Source organism: Oryzias latipes, chromosome 22, assembly GCF_053564925.1.
Source record: "Oryzias latipes strain Hd-rR chromosome 22, Olatipes_Hd-rR_3.1".
Taxonomy (NCBI): Eukaryota; Metazoa; Chordata; class Actinopteri; order Beloniformes; family Adrianichthyidae; genus Oryzias; species Oryzias latipes.
In genome coordinates, this window is record NC_136258.1 from 7,341,559 (window position 1) to 7,360,540 (window position 18,982).

At 41.1% G+C, this 18,982-nt stretch overlaps 1 protein-coding gene across 3 annotated transcripts in view; it reads right to left on the reverse strand.

Annotated features, from left to right (window-relative positions):
* atrn (attractin) overlaps positions 1-18,982 on the reverse strand; it is a 145,311-nt gene that overhangs the window by 39,758 nt on the left and 86,571 nt on the right. For all 3 annotated transcript variants that reach the window (XM_023951773.2, XM_023951772.2, XM_023951771.2), the window contains exon 26: positions 17,527-17,605. In XM_023951773.2, coding sequence (XP_023807541.1) covers positions 17,527-17,605 — 79 coding nt within the window. The remainder of the gene's footprint in view (positions 1-17,526; positions 17,606-18,982) is intronic.

Sequence of the window (18,982 nt, forward strand, 5' to 3'; positions counted from 1 at the left end):
TACCGCAACGGTTCGGTTAGACTACGTGTATCGTTATACCCCTAATAAATATGCACCATTTAACAGTTAAGACAAAACCTTTTCTATAAGAAATTCCTTATTTGTGAAGTATACTGTATATTGTATCTTCTCCTGTTTACAGGGTAAAGTTTCTTGTTTTCAGCCCTAAATGCTTGTTATCGCTATAGAGGTAAAGTTAAAGTAATGTAGAGATTTTCCATTCCATGTCTAGAAGTTTTCTTCGCGATGATAATTCAAATTTGCACACAAGAGCATCACACAATTTACACACTCAAAAAGGATCATACTAAGCCAACTAACAGAAATTGGGCCACACATCAACAGGGACAGAACATAGAGGGGGTGAGGTGCTCTCAACCAAGAAGCTCCAGTCAAGTTCGCTGCCAGGGGAATGGGAGTTTGCGAGATGAAAGAGCAGAATAAATGAGCATGAGCAGCGCTGGCATGAGGGTAGAGAGGTTGAGCAGTCAAACTGCCAGCTGGGGTCACCTTGAGCAATCCATCTCCCTCCAGAGGAGTGGACAATGCATGCTTTCGTCCCGTCAACTGCACTCTGTGAAGACCATGAGACAGAACGAGCTACTGCTCATTTGGCATCCATATAGCTACAACCAATATTCATGTGACAGCAACAGATTTTTATTTTTTGTACTGATTTTTCAGCAGTTTTTGGTGTCTGCGCCGATGATAAAAACTGAGCTTCTTTTTAAAATTACCACATGTCCTCTGGCTGTGTTTGTCCTGGGCTAATAATAATCAGCAGGATTAAACTGCAGTAGTAAGCCAAGCCTTTTCCAACCTGGGAGAACACTTTGGTGAACATTCTGAACCGATTTTAGATCAGTCTTCCATGGGATAAACCATGTGAAGCTGTTCATCCAGACAAAGGACACATGGACCCATGAACTCCCACAAACAGACCCTAACAGAAAAGACTTTACTGGTTAATGTTAACTACAGTTCATCTCATCCTGTGACGGATCTCAGAATACATCAGTCCATGCACGACGCTGCCAGAAACACCCAATGAGGAAAATTCAGTGCATGCAGCTGTATAATAAAGTGCACCTGCTGTTAAAAAAAGAGCTAAATACATGCAAATTCTTCATTTCTTTACTCTGAATACAAAGACTACCATATGCAATTTAAAAGTGAAATTGTGTATTAAAGCACCATCAGGGAGGTTTGCAGGTAATCTTTGAGTATGATGCATGGCACAGGAGGGACCCTCAGAGATTCAGATTTAATACTGTGATACAGAGCTTCGTTGAAGGTTTCGTGTAAAGAGGGGAACAGCTGCAAAGTAAACAATGAACCATTTTTCTCCTTTTCTTCTAGCTTGGGTGTTAGCTGCATTAGCAGCCTGCCATATGGTTTGGGAACTGGTGAGTGTGAATAAAATTGACCATGCTGCTGAGAGGGTCCTCTACATTGTTACAGATGATGATGGGATCCAATTTGATGACACCCACATGCTTCTCGGGATCCTCACTGCGTTCCAGGTGTCCTTTTTAATATGTTGAATCTAGAACCCAAACCGTTCTATTGGTACCTGAAGAGCAGCGGTCAAAGAAGAAATGTTTTAAAAGCAGACTGGAACTTTTATGTAAATTTCCTGGAGAGAACAACTCCAGGCAACAATTCAAGTGATAAACAATTGATCTGATTAATGCTGCCGTCTTCTCAATACACGTCTGAAATATTTTGACAAGAAACTAAGATGCCATCTAGCAATGCAAGCATAAGTAACAGCAGATAGATGTTGACACAAAAGATGGAATAATGCATTCCGTTGTGGTTTACCTTTCAGCAAATCCCTTCAGGGGTCACCACAGTGAATCGGCTCTCAGGTGGTTTGGCAGAGATTTTTACGCCGGATGCCCTTCCTGACACAACCCTGTTTTTTATCCTGGTTAGGGACCGGCACAGGGGGACCCAGACCACATAGGACCCACACTGGAAGAAACTCATTGTGCCCCCTGAGAATCCAACCCTGGTCTCCCATGCGCCAGTCCTAAATGCAGCCAACTCAGCCATCCAGCCGCTCAATGACTGATTTTCATTTCATTTAATTTCCATTTATTTATTTGTTCCTTTCATGAAAATTGATGTTCAAATATTTACATGTTTCTCTTGCTGATTAAACGTGAGCGGTGAAAATGACATAAATAAAGCTCAACTGGGAGCTGCAGAGTAAAGAGTTAGTAGTCATTTTTTTACTCAGTTTTTAAAAAGATATACTTTCAAAAGTTAAGGATATAAAAGTAAAATAAAAGCGATAGACAAGTTACGGATAGTCGAAGACCAGACAAAACTTTGAACTGTCTTTTTTAAAATGTTTAAAGAGGTTCATCCTCAGAAAGTGATTAGCTTAAATGTCTGCAGAAATTTTCCATAAATGAAGATATTCTTCATATTTTAGTTCAGTCCTTTTAGGTAGCAGCCTTTATGTTATTGTTCATCATTTCAGGCCTTACCTGAAAACCAAATCCACTCCTAACGTTATCAAGCAAACAACTCCTATTGGCTTAGCTATAAGCACTACACATTCAATTAGAACTAGTCCTTGTGGCTTTGCAAGTAGATTTAACTATTGAACTTTTAGAGTAGTAGTAGTTAGTGCTTTATATTCTACAAAGACTGTTTTGAATGCCACAAAGTTAATTTGTTTGATTTATTGCTAAACTCCATCTGTGTTGACATGAATGTATTATTCAAAAGAGTGAGGATGGAGAATGATTATGTGCTTTTCTTTAGAGCAGCTCATGCAGACTGGACCATCGGTGCTGGAGACGAGTGGAGATTGCACAGGCCAGAGGTCACTCTCTCCAAACAGGTGATTGAATGGACGAGGTCAGACACGACAGGACGGGCGAGACGAGAGGGCTTTGTTACAGTCACCCACAGATGAAATGTGGGTCGACAATTTGCAGAGGCCAAGGGCGCAAGGACACAACTACGGGAACAAAACTACTGTCAGTTTTTATTCACCCTTAGCCTGTGCATTAGATGGCATGAGAAGGCATTTCCTGAGCCGCATGGACATAAATTATAATCCTGTGGTTTTAAGCTCTTATGTGATTTTTTAAAAAAAGAGAGAGAGATAGAAATATTGTGACAGGAAAAAAAGCTGAAGATAGAGTTTAAGAAAAGATTTGCAACAGACTAAGGCTGCATCTTTGCATTGATTCTTAAAAAAAACAAAAAACGTACTTACTACATGCCTACCGTCCCATAATAGACAGCTACACCAGAAATTCATGTGACTAAAAAGTGACTACATCCAAAAAAAAGGGGTACAATTTGGCTTGTTTTCTACATCGTCTTTCCCAGAGAACCAGACCTCAACAATTTCAGACATTTCTTTTTGTGAGGATAATTCACTCCGTCATTACACAAGTCAGAGCTTGTTATATGTTTGGTTTTAGTGTAAACTAATGTACAGTGATCCCTTGCTATATCACGGTTTACTTTTCACGGTTTCGCTACTTCACGGATTTGGATTGTGCATTGTGTTCTGCATTCTGATTGGCTAAAAAGTCACACAGCGAGTAGCTCAAGAATGGGACCCTTTGATGAGCCGTTCATTACAGTTCTCCAACATAATCGATGGGGGCATGTCGGTGTATAAGAATCTTTAGCAAAGAAGCAAAAAGAGCGACAACAACTGCCTATCACTATGTTCCTCTCCCGAACAAACACACCTGCAGCTGCACCGCGGGCTTCAAAAGGAAAAAACGCTGCAGAGGATGCAGCGGCTCAGTATGAAGAGCAGTGAAAAAGAAGACCGGAGTCACTATCTGTCCCACTGTACTTTTTAATTTTTTTCATAATCATTTTAAATTTTCTTCCGTTTAATCCACTCGGGTCGCGGTGGGCGGGGCTAATCTCCGCAATTTAAAGCCTTCTGTTCTTATCGATGATTGAAATTATTATTTGACAGCACACTACAGAAGTTATTTGTTGAAAAAACGTTTCTAAAGTACTTTTATTTGTTAAAAAAACAATTGATTTAGCCTGTTAAATGGTTTGTTCTTTCTTTTCAATGTATAATAGTGTATTTCATTGTATAATAATTGTAAAAAAAATAAAGGTTTCTACTTCACGGGTTTTGCTTATCACGGGTTCTATTTGGAACGTAACCCCCGCGATAATCAAGGGATCACTGTAGTACAATGTAAAAAAAAAACATTCAATGTACCATCTTAACCAGAGCCTTTCTAGCAACTCTTAACCTAATCACCACAGTAGTAACCCACTCCCAGTCTTATCAGACTGCCCTTTTTTGCATGAAAATCTGCAGGGTTATGTTACACATTTCTAAAATGTAAAGACTCAGACACAACACATTAGGTCTTCAGAATAATGATTTGATGCAGATATGGTGTCAGTGATTAATGCACAGTCGTGGCAGGACAATGGCCCGAGAAACAAATCACTAACAACAGGACCAGTCACAGCTGTAGTGGTATTGATAGTGCCATCTAAAGAGAGGTGCTACATTGTAGGTTTTAGAGGAACTAGAAACCTGTCCCACCTAAAATGTCAATTCTTAAATAGAAAACTTAGCTTATGAGACGACATGAAACTGTCGTCTCCTGAAGAGAAAACTGGATTTGATATCACCAATGCTGACAAGATAAATCAAAAAGTAAAATAGCCTTGAAATTGGCATAAAAACAAATAATTCAGGTTTCTTTAAAAGCCCAACTAAACAACTGTCACAAACGTCTTACTTTAAAAATTAGATTTGTGTGTAGAATGAAAATATCATATGCAACAGGATGGAGAAATATGGAAACATTTTGATGGCTTTGCAAAAACATAGAATTCAACAACAACAACAACAAAAGCACAGAATAAAAGCTAAAACATCCAAAAAAATAATACTTCAGAGAAGGCAAATGGTCAATTGAACAGATGGAATTACTTATATTTCTCACACACATTCATCTTTTTTGGTTTATTATTTCAACCTGGATTTTAAAATATAGTTTTGCAAAACAAATAAAGACTATAACAAGTATTCTTAATACGTTTTAGCATTTTGATTATAAAATGCACAGTAATTTCCAGGCTAAAGAGCACACCTGATTACAAGCCGTACCCATTACATTTTTAATGGATATAACATCTTTTAATTTCATAAGCCGCACTTGTCTAAGCCCCATGTGCCCACATTGAAACCTGTGTTTTAGAATGAGGATGTGTATATGCTGAAACCACGCACGTGTGTAAGAAGGAAGAGAAGGGAGCGGAAAGAGGGGGGGGGGGGGCGAGTGCAGTGCAACAGGGAGTGAAAAGGAGAGCAGTGAAAGTGTGTTGAGGTTGTGTGTTTATGTTTGTTATACAGCGTGAAAGAGAACTGTCATAAATGAAGGTTTCCCCCAGAAGAGTGAATGTTTCTTTATTAACCCGCTCTGGAGGCTCTGAGGGTCCCAACGGGGAAGTGAACAAGCGAAGGAAGATCTGCCTTCAGTGGAGAGGAAAGAAAGAAAAAAGTAATCGCAGGAAAGGTTCAACACATGATATATTTACAAAAAAAGACCAGAGTTCACAGTGGTGTCCAGCAGTAGCTTATAGGCGTGCACGAGCGCCTCTGCAAGCGCTGCTCAGCGAGTGCACCGGTAGTTTCCTTCCACTACAGTGACAAACCGTAACACAGCGCTAACAGGGCTGGTTTAAAAAACATGGACATAAAAGTCACTGAGAGCTTTCTTCATCTTCCTCCTGTGCACTGAAACCTTGGAAGTCTTCCTCGTCAGCGTCGGATTGGAATAGCGTCAGATATTCTTCGCCACACTCTCTCTGTCTCTCCTTCGTTGTCAGTGTCACCCTGAGGCAAATTCACTCCTGAGCTTGCGCTGTCCTCTCCGTCACGCAGCAGACCGGCTTTTCCAAACCCGTTGGTGATGGTGTAGTGGCGGTCATGTGAACGTTGGGTCTAATTGTGGGATGCGGCCAAAATAGGGCTGAGCATGGGTGTTCCTTTTTGTTGCACCATGAGTGAGGGGCCTAAGAGCAGAAGTCACCTCCATGATGTTTGGCTGCTTGTGGGTGTGTCAAAAGTAAGTTTTTCTAATAAATGTGTTTGTGGAGCAACATAAACTGAACCTTTCCAGTAATATTTACAGCTCAGACGATGGGCCTCCTCACATGTACGCACTGGTGTGACAGGAAAAGCCTTACGTCAGAGAGCGCAGCTCTTTTCACAGCCGCCTGTCTTGTTGGAGTCTCAGATCTCCTCTCTGATCTCCTTCCATTCTTCTGGAACTTTCATGTGGATGGTACAGGGCTCCTCACACAATCATCAAAGCGAGGAAGGAAATCCGGGCATGCAGAGCGTTTCTAGCAGGGGAGCGAGTGTTCAGAGAGAGGCGGCTCTTCCTCCCCTCATCCTTTTATTAAAGCCTCCCTCAACTTTAAAAATGTAGAACATTTGATTAAGGATTAGAAAAAAAGCAAAGTTAGGTTAACACACCACGGGCCATTGAGCAGCTTTCTGCTTGTTTTATTGCATCAAGGCGATGTGTTTAAACAGAGGCTGCAGCGCTGCGGCTCACTTTTATGGTGCAGGAGGCGGGTTGGTGGTGCGGTGTTTGCTTGGGATGAGGAGGGCACCTTAATGGGGTAATAAATATGCGATGTTGTAAAGAGGCCCTGCTGCAGTCTCCCCAATGTAAGGAATCTCTGACTGTTTATCATGTGAGCCAAATGTCCAATCAGACACATAACACTGCAGCACCATGGGGTGCCGTGAATGTCTAATATATGTCCAGTTATGTGAAATTTGTGTTGTTTTTATTGTAACAATTGGTGTTGGATACGTTCAGCTGCAAAGGTATGCGTGTGGTAAAACATCAATAAGGAGATATGACAATAGAAAATGTCGGTGAGAGAGTATGATGTAGTTACAAGAGCAGAACAGAAACTTTTGCGTTTTATGAATCACAATCCAAAAATATCTGCTGCAATGAAATGAGGTGCTGTGTCCCCGAGGCAAAAAGAGGAAACGCTAATGTGTCGCCATAGTTGCAGGCTTTTGCATCATGATGTTGCCTCCATCCACCAGTTGCTTCTGTTAGATCTGATGCTTTAATTAGCTCCCCTGCATTTGTCATCTGGATGTGTTACAAGCCTCCGTCAGCTGCGTCTGGAAGCTGTCTGTGATGCTGCGGCTGCTGCTGATAACAACATTTAAGGTTTATTTATAAGGGTATACCTCCTTCTCCGCCCAACACTGCCTGGTGTACCTGGCACCAACCGTGCATGCTTAGAGCTGCAGATGGCCTTTTTCAGTAAATAATGCGACAGTCGTTTGCAGCTTCGGATGTCTCCTTGGTTTAGGGGTGACGAATACCATCTGGCAGCTCAGGTTTCCTTCAAAGGGTCTGTCACGTCTCGGAAGGCTTTGAAATGCAGTAAGTACTGACACACACACAAACACACGCACACAGCAGAGAAAAAAACAGGCTAAAGGTGAATTCATTTACAGACCAACAGGTGGACTCTGGAATTTAAAAAAAAATGTTTACGTACTTTTCAGGTTAGGGGTACTGTATTTCCCTACTATACAGTGCCCCGGATTACAATGGGCACCGTCAACGAATGGTCTTTTTTAAAAATTATGTCATATGTAAGGAATACCAAACTATAAGGCACATTGAGGGCTTTTAAGTGCACCTTGTATCATGAACACACCTGTGTCTAAAACAAGAATTTTAACGTGAAATTCAAACTTAAAAATTAAAACTTTTGAATGTTTCTGCACTAAAAACTCAGTGAAACAAAGAAAAACATCTTAAGTTGAAGCGTAACTACAGCATACTAGGAGTGTAACAATTGACTAAATCGATGAATTGATTTATATTCCTACGATCGAACAAGATCGAACTGTCTGAAGAAAGTTGTTGATCGAACTTAATCTGATCAGCCTATACCAGGGGTTCTCAAAGTGCGGCCCGGGGGATTCGGAGAGAGAGCCAGAGCAGGTTCCTTTGAGGAAAAAGGTTGTGTTGGCGAGGAGAAAAAGCGTTTTCAAGCTAAGTGGACAAATGCTTACTTTGTCATACCTTATGGGCTGGACAAAGTCATGTGCCTTATTTGCAAGCAGGTAAATGCAATGCTCAAAGAAATCAATATAAATCATCGTTATGTTACAAATTATAAAAACTATAACAAATTTACCGGCAAGGAGCGCAACAATAAGCTTCAACAACTACAACAAGGCTATGCTGCACACCAGATAATATTTACAAAAATGGCTAAATCCAGTGAAGCTGTGACAGAAGCTAGCTATGTTGTGGCTTTAGAAATAGCCTGGCGTAGCAAGCTCTTCATTGACAGGGAGTTTGTAAAAAGAATGTTTGCTGAAAGTAGCTGACATTGTTTGTCCAGAGCAAAAGAGAAAGCTTGAAGAATTAAGTTTGTCAAATGATACAAATACTAAACAAGTAGAAGATCTGGGCAGCAACGTCCGACCACAACTAGGAAAACATCTGGAGGGCCTGGTTAACTGTACAAATGACACTTGGTCATTAACGTTATTAAAAACAACTTTTTCTGTTTATCCATCCCCCCCCCCCCCCCCCCCCCCCCCACCAAAACTGGACCCCAGTCTAGTGTAGAGTACCTAATTTGGCCCTCCGCTACAAAAACCTTGAGGACCCCTGACCTATACCATTAAAAAAATCCTTTCAAAAAGAAATAAGTTGATTATATCAAATATCAGAAAGTACCATTAGGATTGAGACATGGTAGGTTCATTTTGCTATAATGGAAAAAGAAATCACAGCGGACAACACACGTGTTGCAGCAAAGACGGATCAGTCCATCATTCCAGTCCAATGTGTGGACAGACTTTGAATAAAGTCATGTGACCATCCAGTGTCTAGAATGTTCTAAGAATGTTCCCTTTGGATTCTTTGGATGTGGAAAAACAACAGTGGTGAACTTTAGGAAACTAACATGTGAATGGATTTGACATTCATTCTAGTTTACTTGTTTGTTTGGACACATATTTCATTTAAACTTAATGATCTGTAAGAAATCCAGGAATCTGGAAAACTTTACTGGTTAGTAGCAGGAATTTCTGAGTCTCACTGGTGGAAGTTTTGGATAAAGATGTTCTGTTCCATTTCAGGTCATTAAATCGGATCAAAGAAGATCGTTCAAAATGAACAAAAGTCGCAAATGAGTCGTATCAATAACCACAAATTATGATATGAATCAAGTTGTTAAAATAAATTGTTACACCCCCAGTATGCACTTCTGGTCAGCTATCATTAGAGGCTCATTTTGGTGCAATTGACCCAGTTTCCATGAAGCTGATCAGCCATTGACTGTAAATGCAAACTTGACTGAGTGACTCCTCACCCCTGGCGTTCCTAACAGGAAGTACCCGCTGGCTCCAAGAAGTCAAAATTCCAATGACAAACCCATCCACACACTGGTGGCGGCTCCGCTGCCGAAACACTGACACCAACCTTCCACCAGAGGCAAGGTGGGTTTCAGTGTCTTGCCAAAGGACACTTCGACAGATGGGCGGAAAAGGTGGGAATCGAACCGGCATGTTTCCGATCAGAGGTCGACCGCTCTACCACTGCACCACGGCCGCCATCAACTGTAAAAACGTTGTATTTTTTAGCCTGGTTATCACATGGGTTGGTACTGAAGATATTTTCCTCATTTCTACAGTTTGTTATGGTTCAAACTGTAGTAATAGAGTTTAACATTTAAGCTGAGTAATGTATAGCAATTAACACCTGCTCAGTGGCTACATGTCAGCCTTTACTAAAGCTGTTTTTCTGAAGAACATTTTAAAATAATGGAGAAGAAATCACTTGTAAAATGTTGGTACATTTGAGCCTTTACAGTGTCTGACCTCCTTCAATTACATTTTTCAACTCATTATTGGCACTATTGAAGAGACCAAAACGGCTGTTTTCTGTGTCAGAACCTTGAATTGATTCACTTACATTTCCATGAAAAATTATACATTATGATCAATCTTAAATTGTGGATTCATGTCACAGGGTCAAAGCAAAATGTGTGACTTAGCAATGACCACAAATTATGCATCTGTCATTGTTTTGTTTTTTTAATGGTAAGTATAAAAGCGCAAGCAGATGGAAATGTGTGTCTGATGCAAACATTGTGCAACACAGAGGAATCAAGGATGTATGAGGGTGAAACCCAAGAGGAACGAAGCTGGAAAGAAAATTACAATCTCAGGGAAAAAAAAGCTCACAAAACAACATAACTACCCTTTTTATTGTTATTATTATAATCCATGTTGCTTTGTGTGTTTAAACACTACATATGCTTGCAAACTGCTCTATCAAGCTACTAAAACAACTTTTGGGACAAATTTGAAACCCTTGTGATAAAATCCATCAGTTTTTCAGTCTGAAAAAATCCAAATGCATATTCCAACACTTCCACCGGGTGAAACGGTGCCCATTTAAAAAGACTGAATGCATTTGGAGGCAGTTGGGGGCAGTAAAGGTATACTTTTTCTGGTTCCTGCAGACAAGTGTGGAGCAGCAAAATCCCTGCACTGTTTTATGTCCAAACATTATTATGCGCATAGAAAAACATTTCCTCTCACCGTTTCCTATTAATGTGAAGACAGGTGAACCTGTGGTGACACAAGCGTCAAAGCTGCAGGTCTTCAACAACAGGAGGGGCTTTATTTATAACACTGAAAGTGCAGCCAGTTTCCTTTTGTTATTTCAGAGCTAATTTAGCAGGTGTGATTGGCAGGAATTATTGTTCTGAGGATGTCTGTCTTTCACTCAAAAATCCGTTTTTTCTTTTTAAGTCACGAAACAGCTTGACTCACTTTAGGGCTGACGAGCATCTCAATGAAATGTCCGTTCCTTGCATGATCTAAGATTTAAGATTTTCTTTGAACTTTTTTTTTTAATTTTATTTTTTTTGTCTTATTTTTCTTGTCCAGTACAGCAGTTACACAGACATAGGTTGAGGGCCTCCAGGGTTGAATACATTTTACTATTCATCATTTGGCTTGGTGTGCATAACTTTTTTTTATGGGCAGCAACACAAACGTGTTTGCACCACACTACATTTACGTTGAGTTTTGTTTTCTTACCCGTTTGCTGCTGAAAGGAAGAGGGGAGAGCAGTGCATTTACCGCAGCATGAAATGTGTTTCAGCTTTTTTAGCGGTTGAACTTCAAATTTATCAAAACTAAATGCGCTTTTGCAACTATTACCTTCCCCAAGTCTGTACATGGAGCATTCAGTTATGGGCTTTACTGTGGAGAAACTGGCCAGCTGCCCCTCCTGGACATGATTTTAGGATCACCGTTCCCAGAACTCCGATTGGCCCCGTCTGTGTGGAGTTTGCATGTTCTCCCCGTGCATGTGTGGGGATTTTCCAGGCTCTCCGGCGTCCTCCCACAGTCCAAAAACACGCTGTATAGCTTGATTGATGACTCTAAATTGTCCCTAAAGTGTACTCGAGTGTAGTTGTGTCTCTGTGTGGCTCAATGGACTAGCAAAGTGTCCAAGGTGTATGCCACCTTCACCCATCAGTAGCTGGCGGGTGGAGAAAATGGATGGATAGATTTTGGTAAAATAGTCAGCTTCAGAAGGTTGTTTTTTTTCCTTTAAAATCCAAATCTGTTTTTTGTATTTTCTATCTAATTCTCTACGCTCTGCAATGCAATTAATTTCGTAAGAACAGTTGTGATTTACTTAATGTCAGTAAAATAAAGCAAATATAGCATTTATTACTACATTTTCCAGAGCATCAAACTGCCTTCTCCAACGCCTCTCATTCTTCTCTCTTCATTTTTCCCCCTTAAAGCTGTCAAAAACAGACATGACACCAAATGGAATATGACTGCAGAAGGAACTGCTTGTTCTATTATTAAAAGCTGTCTGCCTGTCTGATCCAAACCTGTTTCTGTAAAAAGCAAAAGAATATTCATTTGAGCAGAAAACAAGTTTTTTTTCGGAAAATCCACTGACCATATATGGAGTTCTGTCATCAGCGCATCTACAAAAATTAACACATCCCTACAACCACGCACATCTATACATCCAAACACATCTACGTGACCACACACATCCACACAAATCCATACACCTACGTGACCATTTACATCAACAAATATACATCTAAACGACGACATACCGTATTTTCACGACCATAAGGCGCACTTAAAAGTCTAAAATTTTCTCCAAAATGTAGGGGACAGCCTATGTGGCCGTGAGCGTAGAAGGAAAAGACGGCATGACAACGGGGGAGGGACGTGTGGGCGTGAACAACAGAACAACATTGTTTACAACATGGCTAAAGCATAGTTGAAACTGCAAGCTATCAGCTATGCGTAGGAACATGGGAGCAGCTGCCAGAGAATTTCAAATGAATGAATCCATGGTTCGCAAGTGGAGGAAGCTGGAAAACAAACTCCGACACATCAAGATGATGCAGCTGACTTTCCACGGAAAAAAGGCGACTGGAGTGATGGATTAACGATCAGCGATCGTTATCCATCGACATCCCGGTGAGTCACAATGTCGAGAAGAATGGGAGCAGCACGGTAGGATACGCACAACGGGACAGGGCTTTTAACGTTGTGGGACGCAGCGCCGGGTCAGTTACGCCACAGTTTGTGAATGGACGGTGGAAACTTGGGCCAATGTGTCTGCTTACACTGCTTTCTAAGTGCCGAAAAGCCAACATCATTTATAAGGAACCACACGGCAACGAGACGGTCTCTGATGAGGACCGAAGGGAACCCAGCGTGTTTGATAGAAATTTTGCCCAGCTGTTCATTTCAAATACAGAAGATGAGGACTTTGATGGATTTTAGGATGCACACTAGCATTCATGTTTTACCGGTATGTGTTAACCTAACACCCATAACTACGGCCGCGCCCTATAACCCTGTGCGCCCTATGATGGTGAAAATACGGTACATCTTCAAAAATGGACGCATTTACAAAACTGTAAATGTAACCACAAACTCTAATTAGAACACATAAGGATTTTCTGTACAGTACAAACCTACACACAGTCACACACTTATAAGGTAATCCACAAAGACAATTGTACACTCTACATATAAAAGCTTAACACATATGTGTGTATACTAACACTTACACTTACTTCATACATCAGGGAGGTGAAAAAAAAAAAAAGGGGAGTAGGCAGGTACAGTATGTTTAGCTGGACCACTGACAAGAAATGAGCACTGGATAAAGCCCCCCCCCCCGGCGTCCCAAACCTGAAGTACCTGCTGGCTCTAAGGAGCCAAAATCCCATAGACTTAAAAGCTGTTTCTCAATAATTCTATTGGTCAGAATCCTTGCTCTGATACATTTTCTTTCACGTGTTCCTGATAATCCTAGTTTTTTTAATGATAATTTTTCTTTATTGCAAGTTATTCAAGTTATAAACTGACCAATCAGACGCCTCAGTAAAAGCATGTGACGCCTGCTGGCCCCCACCTTGAACGTTTGACAGATTCTCCTAAACTGTTTTCAGCTAAAGGGGTGTGGACTTCCAACATGCCCCCTCCTGATTGGCGACAGTAGTTGCCATAGAGACCTTGACTCAGATCTACTCGGATCACAGTCACCTGGCTCCAACATGGCTCCATCAGTATCGCGGAAAAATGATGACTGAATAAGCTTCATTTTGATATTTTCTCTGGGTGACATCACACATGAACCTTCCAGTTCTCTCTTCTACAGTCAACGGATGGGACCCGCCTTCGCTAAGCCCATAGTGGACTCCAACTTTTCGGGCAGCCAGACAGCCGTGGAAGAGCCTTAACCACAGACAACCCAATACCGGTCCCCCAGGGACAGGACCGAAAGGACACCCACAGGAACCCCCACCACCGGAGAGTCAGAGGGCGCAGGAGCACAAAGAGTAGAACACACAAAGAGAGCTACTGGGTGCACGGGGTCCTATCCAGGGGTCCCACACATTTTAATACCCCACCAGCCCCAGATGAAATGACACCTACCAACCAAGGGTCCTGAGCCCCCACCCCCCACCCAAAAGGTAAATGTTTGTGTCGATTCACAGCACCGTCAGTCCTTCAGAAAAGCCTCTTAACATCACATCAGGCCTTTACTTTATTGATGTGGTAAACTACATACATCCAACTGACAACTGCCCCACCTCCTGAGCTACAGTTAGTGCAAAACAATTTTCATGCGGTACACTACAAAAAAGTACCTTTTCATTTAAGAGGCAATTTAGGAGGCAGAACTACACGGTGTTCCTCAATTTCCTCCATGAATAGTAATAGACAGAGCTGTTCATATGATTGCTTCAATTGAAGCAAACTAAGTGCCCTCACAGACAGCCTCCTTCAACCAAACACACAATTGTCAAAATCCATATCCATGAGGTGATTTCATGTGATCGCTCTCCTCGCCACCAGTCTCTGTGTTTGAGTAATACTTACAGAACGCACGCAGAATACAAATGAGGAAGACAGGGAGCCTTTTTTAATCTTTGTTAATCAAGACCAATAGGTAAAATATAAATGTTAGAAAATGAATAAGTCAGAAAAAGAATGTTCAATATCTTCAAATAGATTTGTTGTTTTATGGCACATTCTTGGTGTAACCGTCACATAAACACTTTTTTTTATGTATTATGTAACATCTATGACAATTAACACACAACATGTTAAACTATTGACCAATCATGTTGCCTGTTCAGTCTTCGAGCACATTAGTTTCTAGACATTTCTGAAAGACTTTGAAGTCTCTATAATGACTGGGAATTCTCTGGGAAAGTACAGGCTAGCTTGTTTTTTTGTTTTTTTGGATAAAAGTGAAGTTTAAATATTTCACGCTATTAACAACGTTTTTAATTCGTGTTGTCATTTTTGTGCCGTGACAACAGATTGAAGACTTGGAGAGTTAGCTAGCAACAACCCAGTGTTCCACCTGCTAACACACTGTTAGCGTCAGCTTTGAGATGAAACAAAGATAACGAGGTTGTATAAATGTAGTGGTCCCATTACCCCCCATTATCAAGGTACATTTTACACGGAATAATAACGAAATATTGGTTTTACATTACAATTTAACATAGCAAATATCAAAACATTGAGTCAGTTGGTTTCATAAAAATCTACATAGTCAGTCTGTAATGCGAAGTTATGTTGACTGATCGACAATGTGATTTTTCTCAATTTCAAACCATTTTAGTTTTATAGGAAAACAGATTTTTTTTGTTCTTTTATCCAGCCAAATGTAAAGTCTTCAAACAATGATAAAGCTAGTTTTTCTGCCTGCATGACCAAATGATAATGAGTGCATGGAACATGTTTGTCTAGAGTAGGGGTCGGGAACCTATGGCTCGCGAGCCATATATGGCTCTTTTGATGGTCACATGTGGCTCGCAGACAAATCTTTAATTATACTTTTTTTTTTCATTAGACCAGTCCTTCTCAGGTGCGATGCGATGCTAATGAGGGTGGGGGGTAGTAGTGGTGCTTGGAGAAAATAAATCTGCACTACTATCAATTAACTATCATCTATTATTTCACAGAGTTTATAACAGCCTAAAACCTGCGATCCGCCGTCTCTTCAACTGCACGTTCCCATCTCTGAGAAAGAGCGCGAAGGTGCAGCAGGATGTGTGAGGACGAAAGGGGGGGGGGCACAGACAGCAAGGTGAATCGCGCAGGGATTGTCAAAATTTAAAACACGCTGCCCGTCACATACTGCAGTGTGTGAGTATATGTTTGGCTCCACGTCTGCATGTGAGCGATCTTTCTCACATCTATAGAACATTCAGACCAACCTAAGATCAAGTTTAAAGTCTCAACACCTGCATGAAGCCAAAACTCGCCACGTATCAACCAGACTAGACCATCAGCAAAACTACGCAGCACCAGAATTTGTAATAATGGTAAGAAATTCTCATCATTTATTTGCAACAGCATAATAATGTTATTAAAAAAGAATCCACAGACTTATTGTACTTTAAAAGTGTTGAAATTACATCAAATACACACATTCACTGGTATATTTAGTTTTAAACTAAATTTAAATTTATAGCGGACTGAGTTAAACTGGTGGCTGTTTGGTTGCGTTCTAAATTCCGGAGTTCATTGAATGCATCAAGCAGAGATCTGATTGGCCCTCAGTTCTGTCACTCAGCCTGTGTTTAAGGAGTTTGGACCAATGGGGTTCAGCTATTGGCCAAATAAGGTATATGGGAGGGCTGTGGCGGCAGTGAAGAAATAGAAAGTTGGGAGAAGCGCTCTCCTCTCGTCTCGGTGGGAGAGATTCAAGAGTTGCTGAATTAATTGTACAGCGTTGGTTACGGTCTAGTAACCAGAATAAAGAACCTTAAAGAGGTTAAGTCTCAGTGCCTCAGTGTGGGAAGGAGACACTACATTATTGTATGGCTCTTTCGAAATTACATTTAAAAATATGTGGCGTTTATGGCTCTCTCGGCCAAAAAGGTTCCCGACCCCTGGTCTAGAGTATAGGGACATCTGCATCAAGTGTGTTTGAAAAGGACTTGGACCTTGCATGTCAGAAGTGAACCCTGAGTGCCCTTCCCCTTTGGATCCACTGGATTGTACCTGAGGTTGGAACAACATTTAAATCCTTTCTGAGAGGAGTTACAATGTCGGTGAACATGACAGAAGGAAGAAACAGCTTCAGCAATATCGTTGTTGGATGGCTGGCATGCTGCCTTTCCGTCTGTCTTTTTATTGGTAATTTTAGATCTGCTAAATCCAGTTTAAGGAGGAAGCACAGCAGCAATTAGGGCTGCTGGAGATAAAAGCATCCATTAGACTCTTATTATCTGGCTGACAGGAAAATGTCTTCATTTTAAACTGAGAAAAGAAGCCAAAATTTGCAGCTTGAGCTAATGTGCAAAGATGTTAAACATTGTTTCTTCCCACTTAATGAAAGACTGCCTCAGTCGTTAAAGCTCCAGATATCTGACATTCATTAGCAAACGTGTCACAGGAGCAGAAGGCACTTGATGAAAAGGCAGAACTCAAATTCACTGGATATTGATCTACCAATCAGAGGGTTGGTGGTTCAATTCTTGGACAGCCTGTTTGCCTTGATATCAATAAGAGAGACACTAAAGGTCACATTTTCTGATACTTAAATCACTTTAACAAATACTTTTTGGACTAAAATAAGAGTTTTCTAAAAGGAAGTTCAAGACAAAGTTCTTCATTCAGGTCTGTCTCTCCATCCATGGAGCTAGTTCTTCCTGAAAAAGTTAATAGTGTTGATGCATCAAATGCAGTCGTCATCTCCATTCATTGTGGTTGAAGCACTGTTTAGCCAATGAAAGAACAGCGAATGCTGAAAAGCAGTGAAACTGAGATCTGACTGACTGCAGTTCATCTTTGCCCTGATGACCACGGAGAACCGTCAGAGAACCGTTTAAGAACCCTCACAGGTCAAGCACCGGACAAAAGCACAAAAACACTCTGACTTCATCTGGCATAGAAAAAATAGGAAGGCTTACCTCTCGGCGTCGTGAGGCCCAGCAGCTCTGCTTGATCTTCCAAACCACAGCGGCCACCAGCAGCAGAGACAGGAAGCAGCTGTGAAGACATGAAGACGTGCTTCAGTCATGAAGGTTTTCTGTCGTGAACGACTGCAGAGGGGATTTCAGCACGGTGCATTTTAACAAAGCATTTCACAATCCTACTGTAGAAGAAAATTCCAGCTTTGCTGTCCAGACGGGACAGAAGGGGGGCTCCAACTCTAACTTTTTAAGGGACAAAACAACTTCCCTGACAGCTGTTTCAGCTGAAACTAGTTTCATTGCTACACAGATGATTTGCTGTCAAATCTCTATTTTGAAGGGATTTTGTGGAGTCTTGTAAAAGCCTGGTTTCCTCTGCTGTCTCTTCCTTTGCTCACCGGACCACAAAGTTCTCTGTTCTTGTCTGAGCAGCTTGCCTCTTGCCTCTAACAAAGGGGGATAAAGAGTGAAGCAACAGACCTTGAAATGCTAACCTTGAAAGAGATGCGGCAAATCAAATGACCAAAAACATCATCATCTTTTAAACATAACCGGATAGAAAAAAATGACAGAGAGAATGTGTAATTCTGTCTTCAACAGCGCAGTGGCAGAACCTTCTTAAACAGCTTTCATTCTGTCAACAAATGGGAGCTGAAAGAACGGCTGCAGTTCTGCTGCTCTGCTGTCAGCTAACCCTGAACAATGACATGAATAAAAAGGAGAACGTGAGAGGATGCAGTTATTGGAAACAAGAGTCCGTCCAGCTAAGATTACTAACATGTGAAGTTGAGTTTTAGCAGGAACATTCCATTGATTCTCTTTAAGAACAAGTTTGCTTTACTCAAATTATATTTTCATCCAAGATGAAGGACTGGCCTGGACTGGACTTGAGGCTGGTGTGTTATAACTAAAAAGGTCAGAGGTCAGGGGGTTTAAATCCTGTTGCAATGGACCGAACAAAGAAAAATGTTTGCAATTATTTTTGTCATTTTTCTTTGTTGAGTTTGCAGTGTTGTGTGCTTGTGCCGGCTTCCTGGCTCTTTCTTTACTTTGATCAAGACTACATTTTTGCTTTGAAGGCAAACAGCATCTTGGACAACTTCAGCACAAATTCGTCTGAGCTTCTGTCAGCAGAGTCCACCTTTCTGATGAGAACAGCTTTACCCGTAAGAGTCAGACGTAACCTTAAAACCTCTCAGTTTCTGCGTGAAAAGTTGTTTCATCGTTTAGATCACTGTAAAGTTTCAAAAGCTCTGCATCTAAAACTGAAACTGCAGAGACGTTTCAGCGTCTGTTGTGAAGTAAAAAGCTGATCAACTAATAAGCTAATTAAACTAGCAATGCCTGTAATGGTAGCTAAAGCTGAAAAGACGTCAAGCGTACACATTTTTTTTCTTCTAATTGTGTTGTGTGTGTGTTTTCTTTTTTTGCATTAGTTTTGGTTTTGTGTACA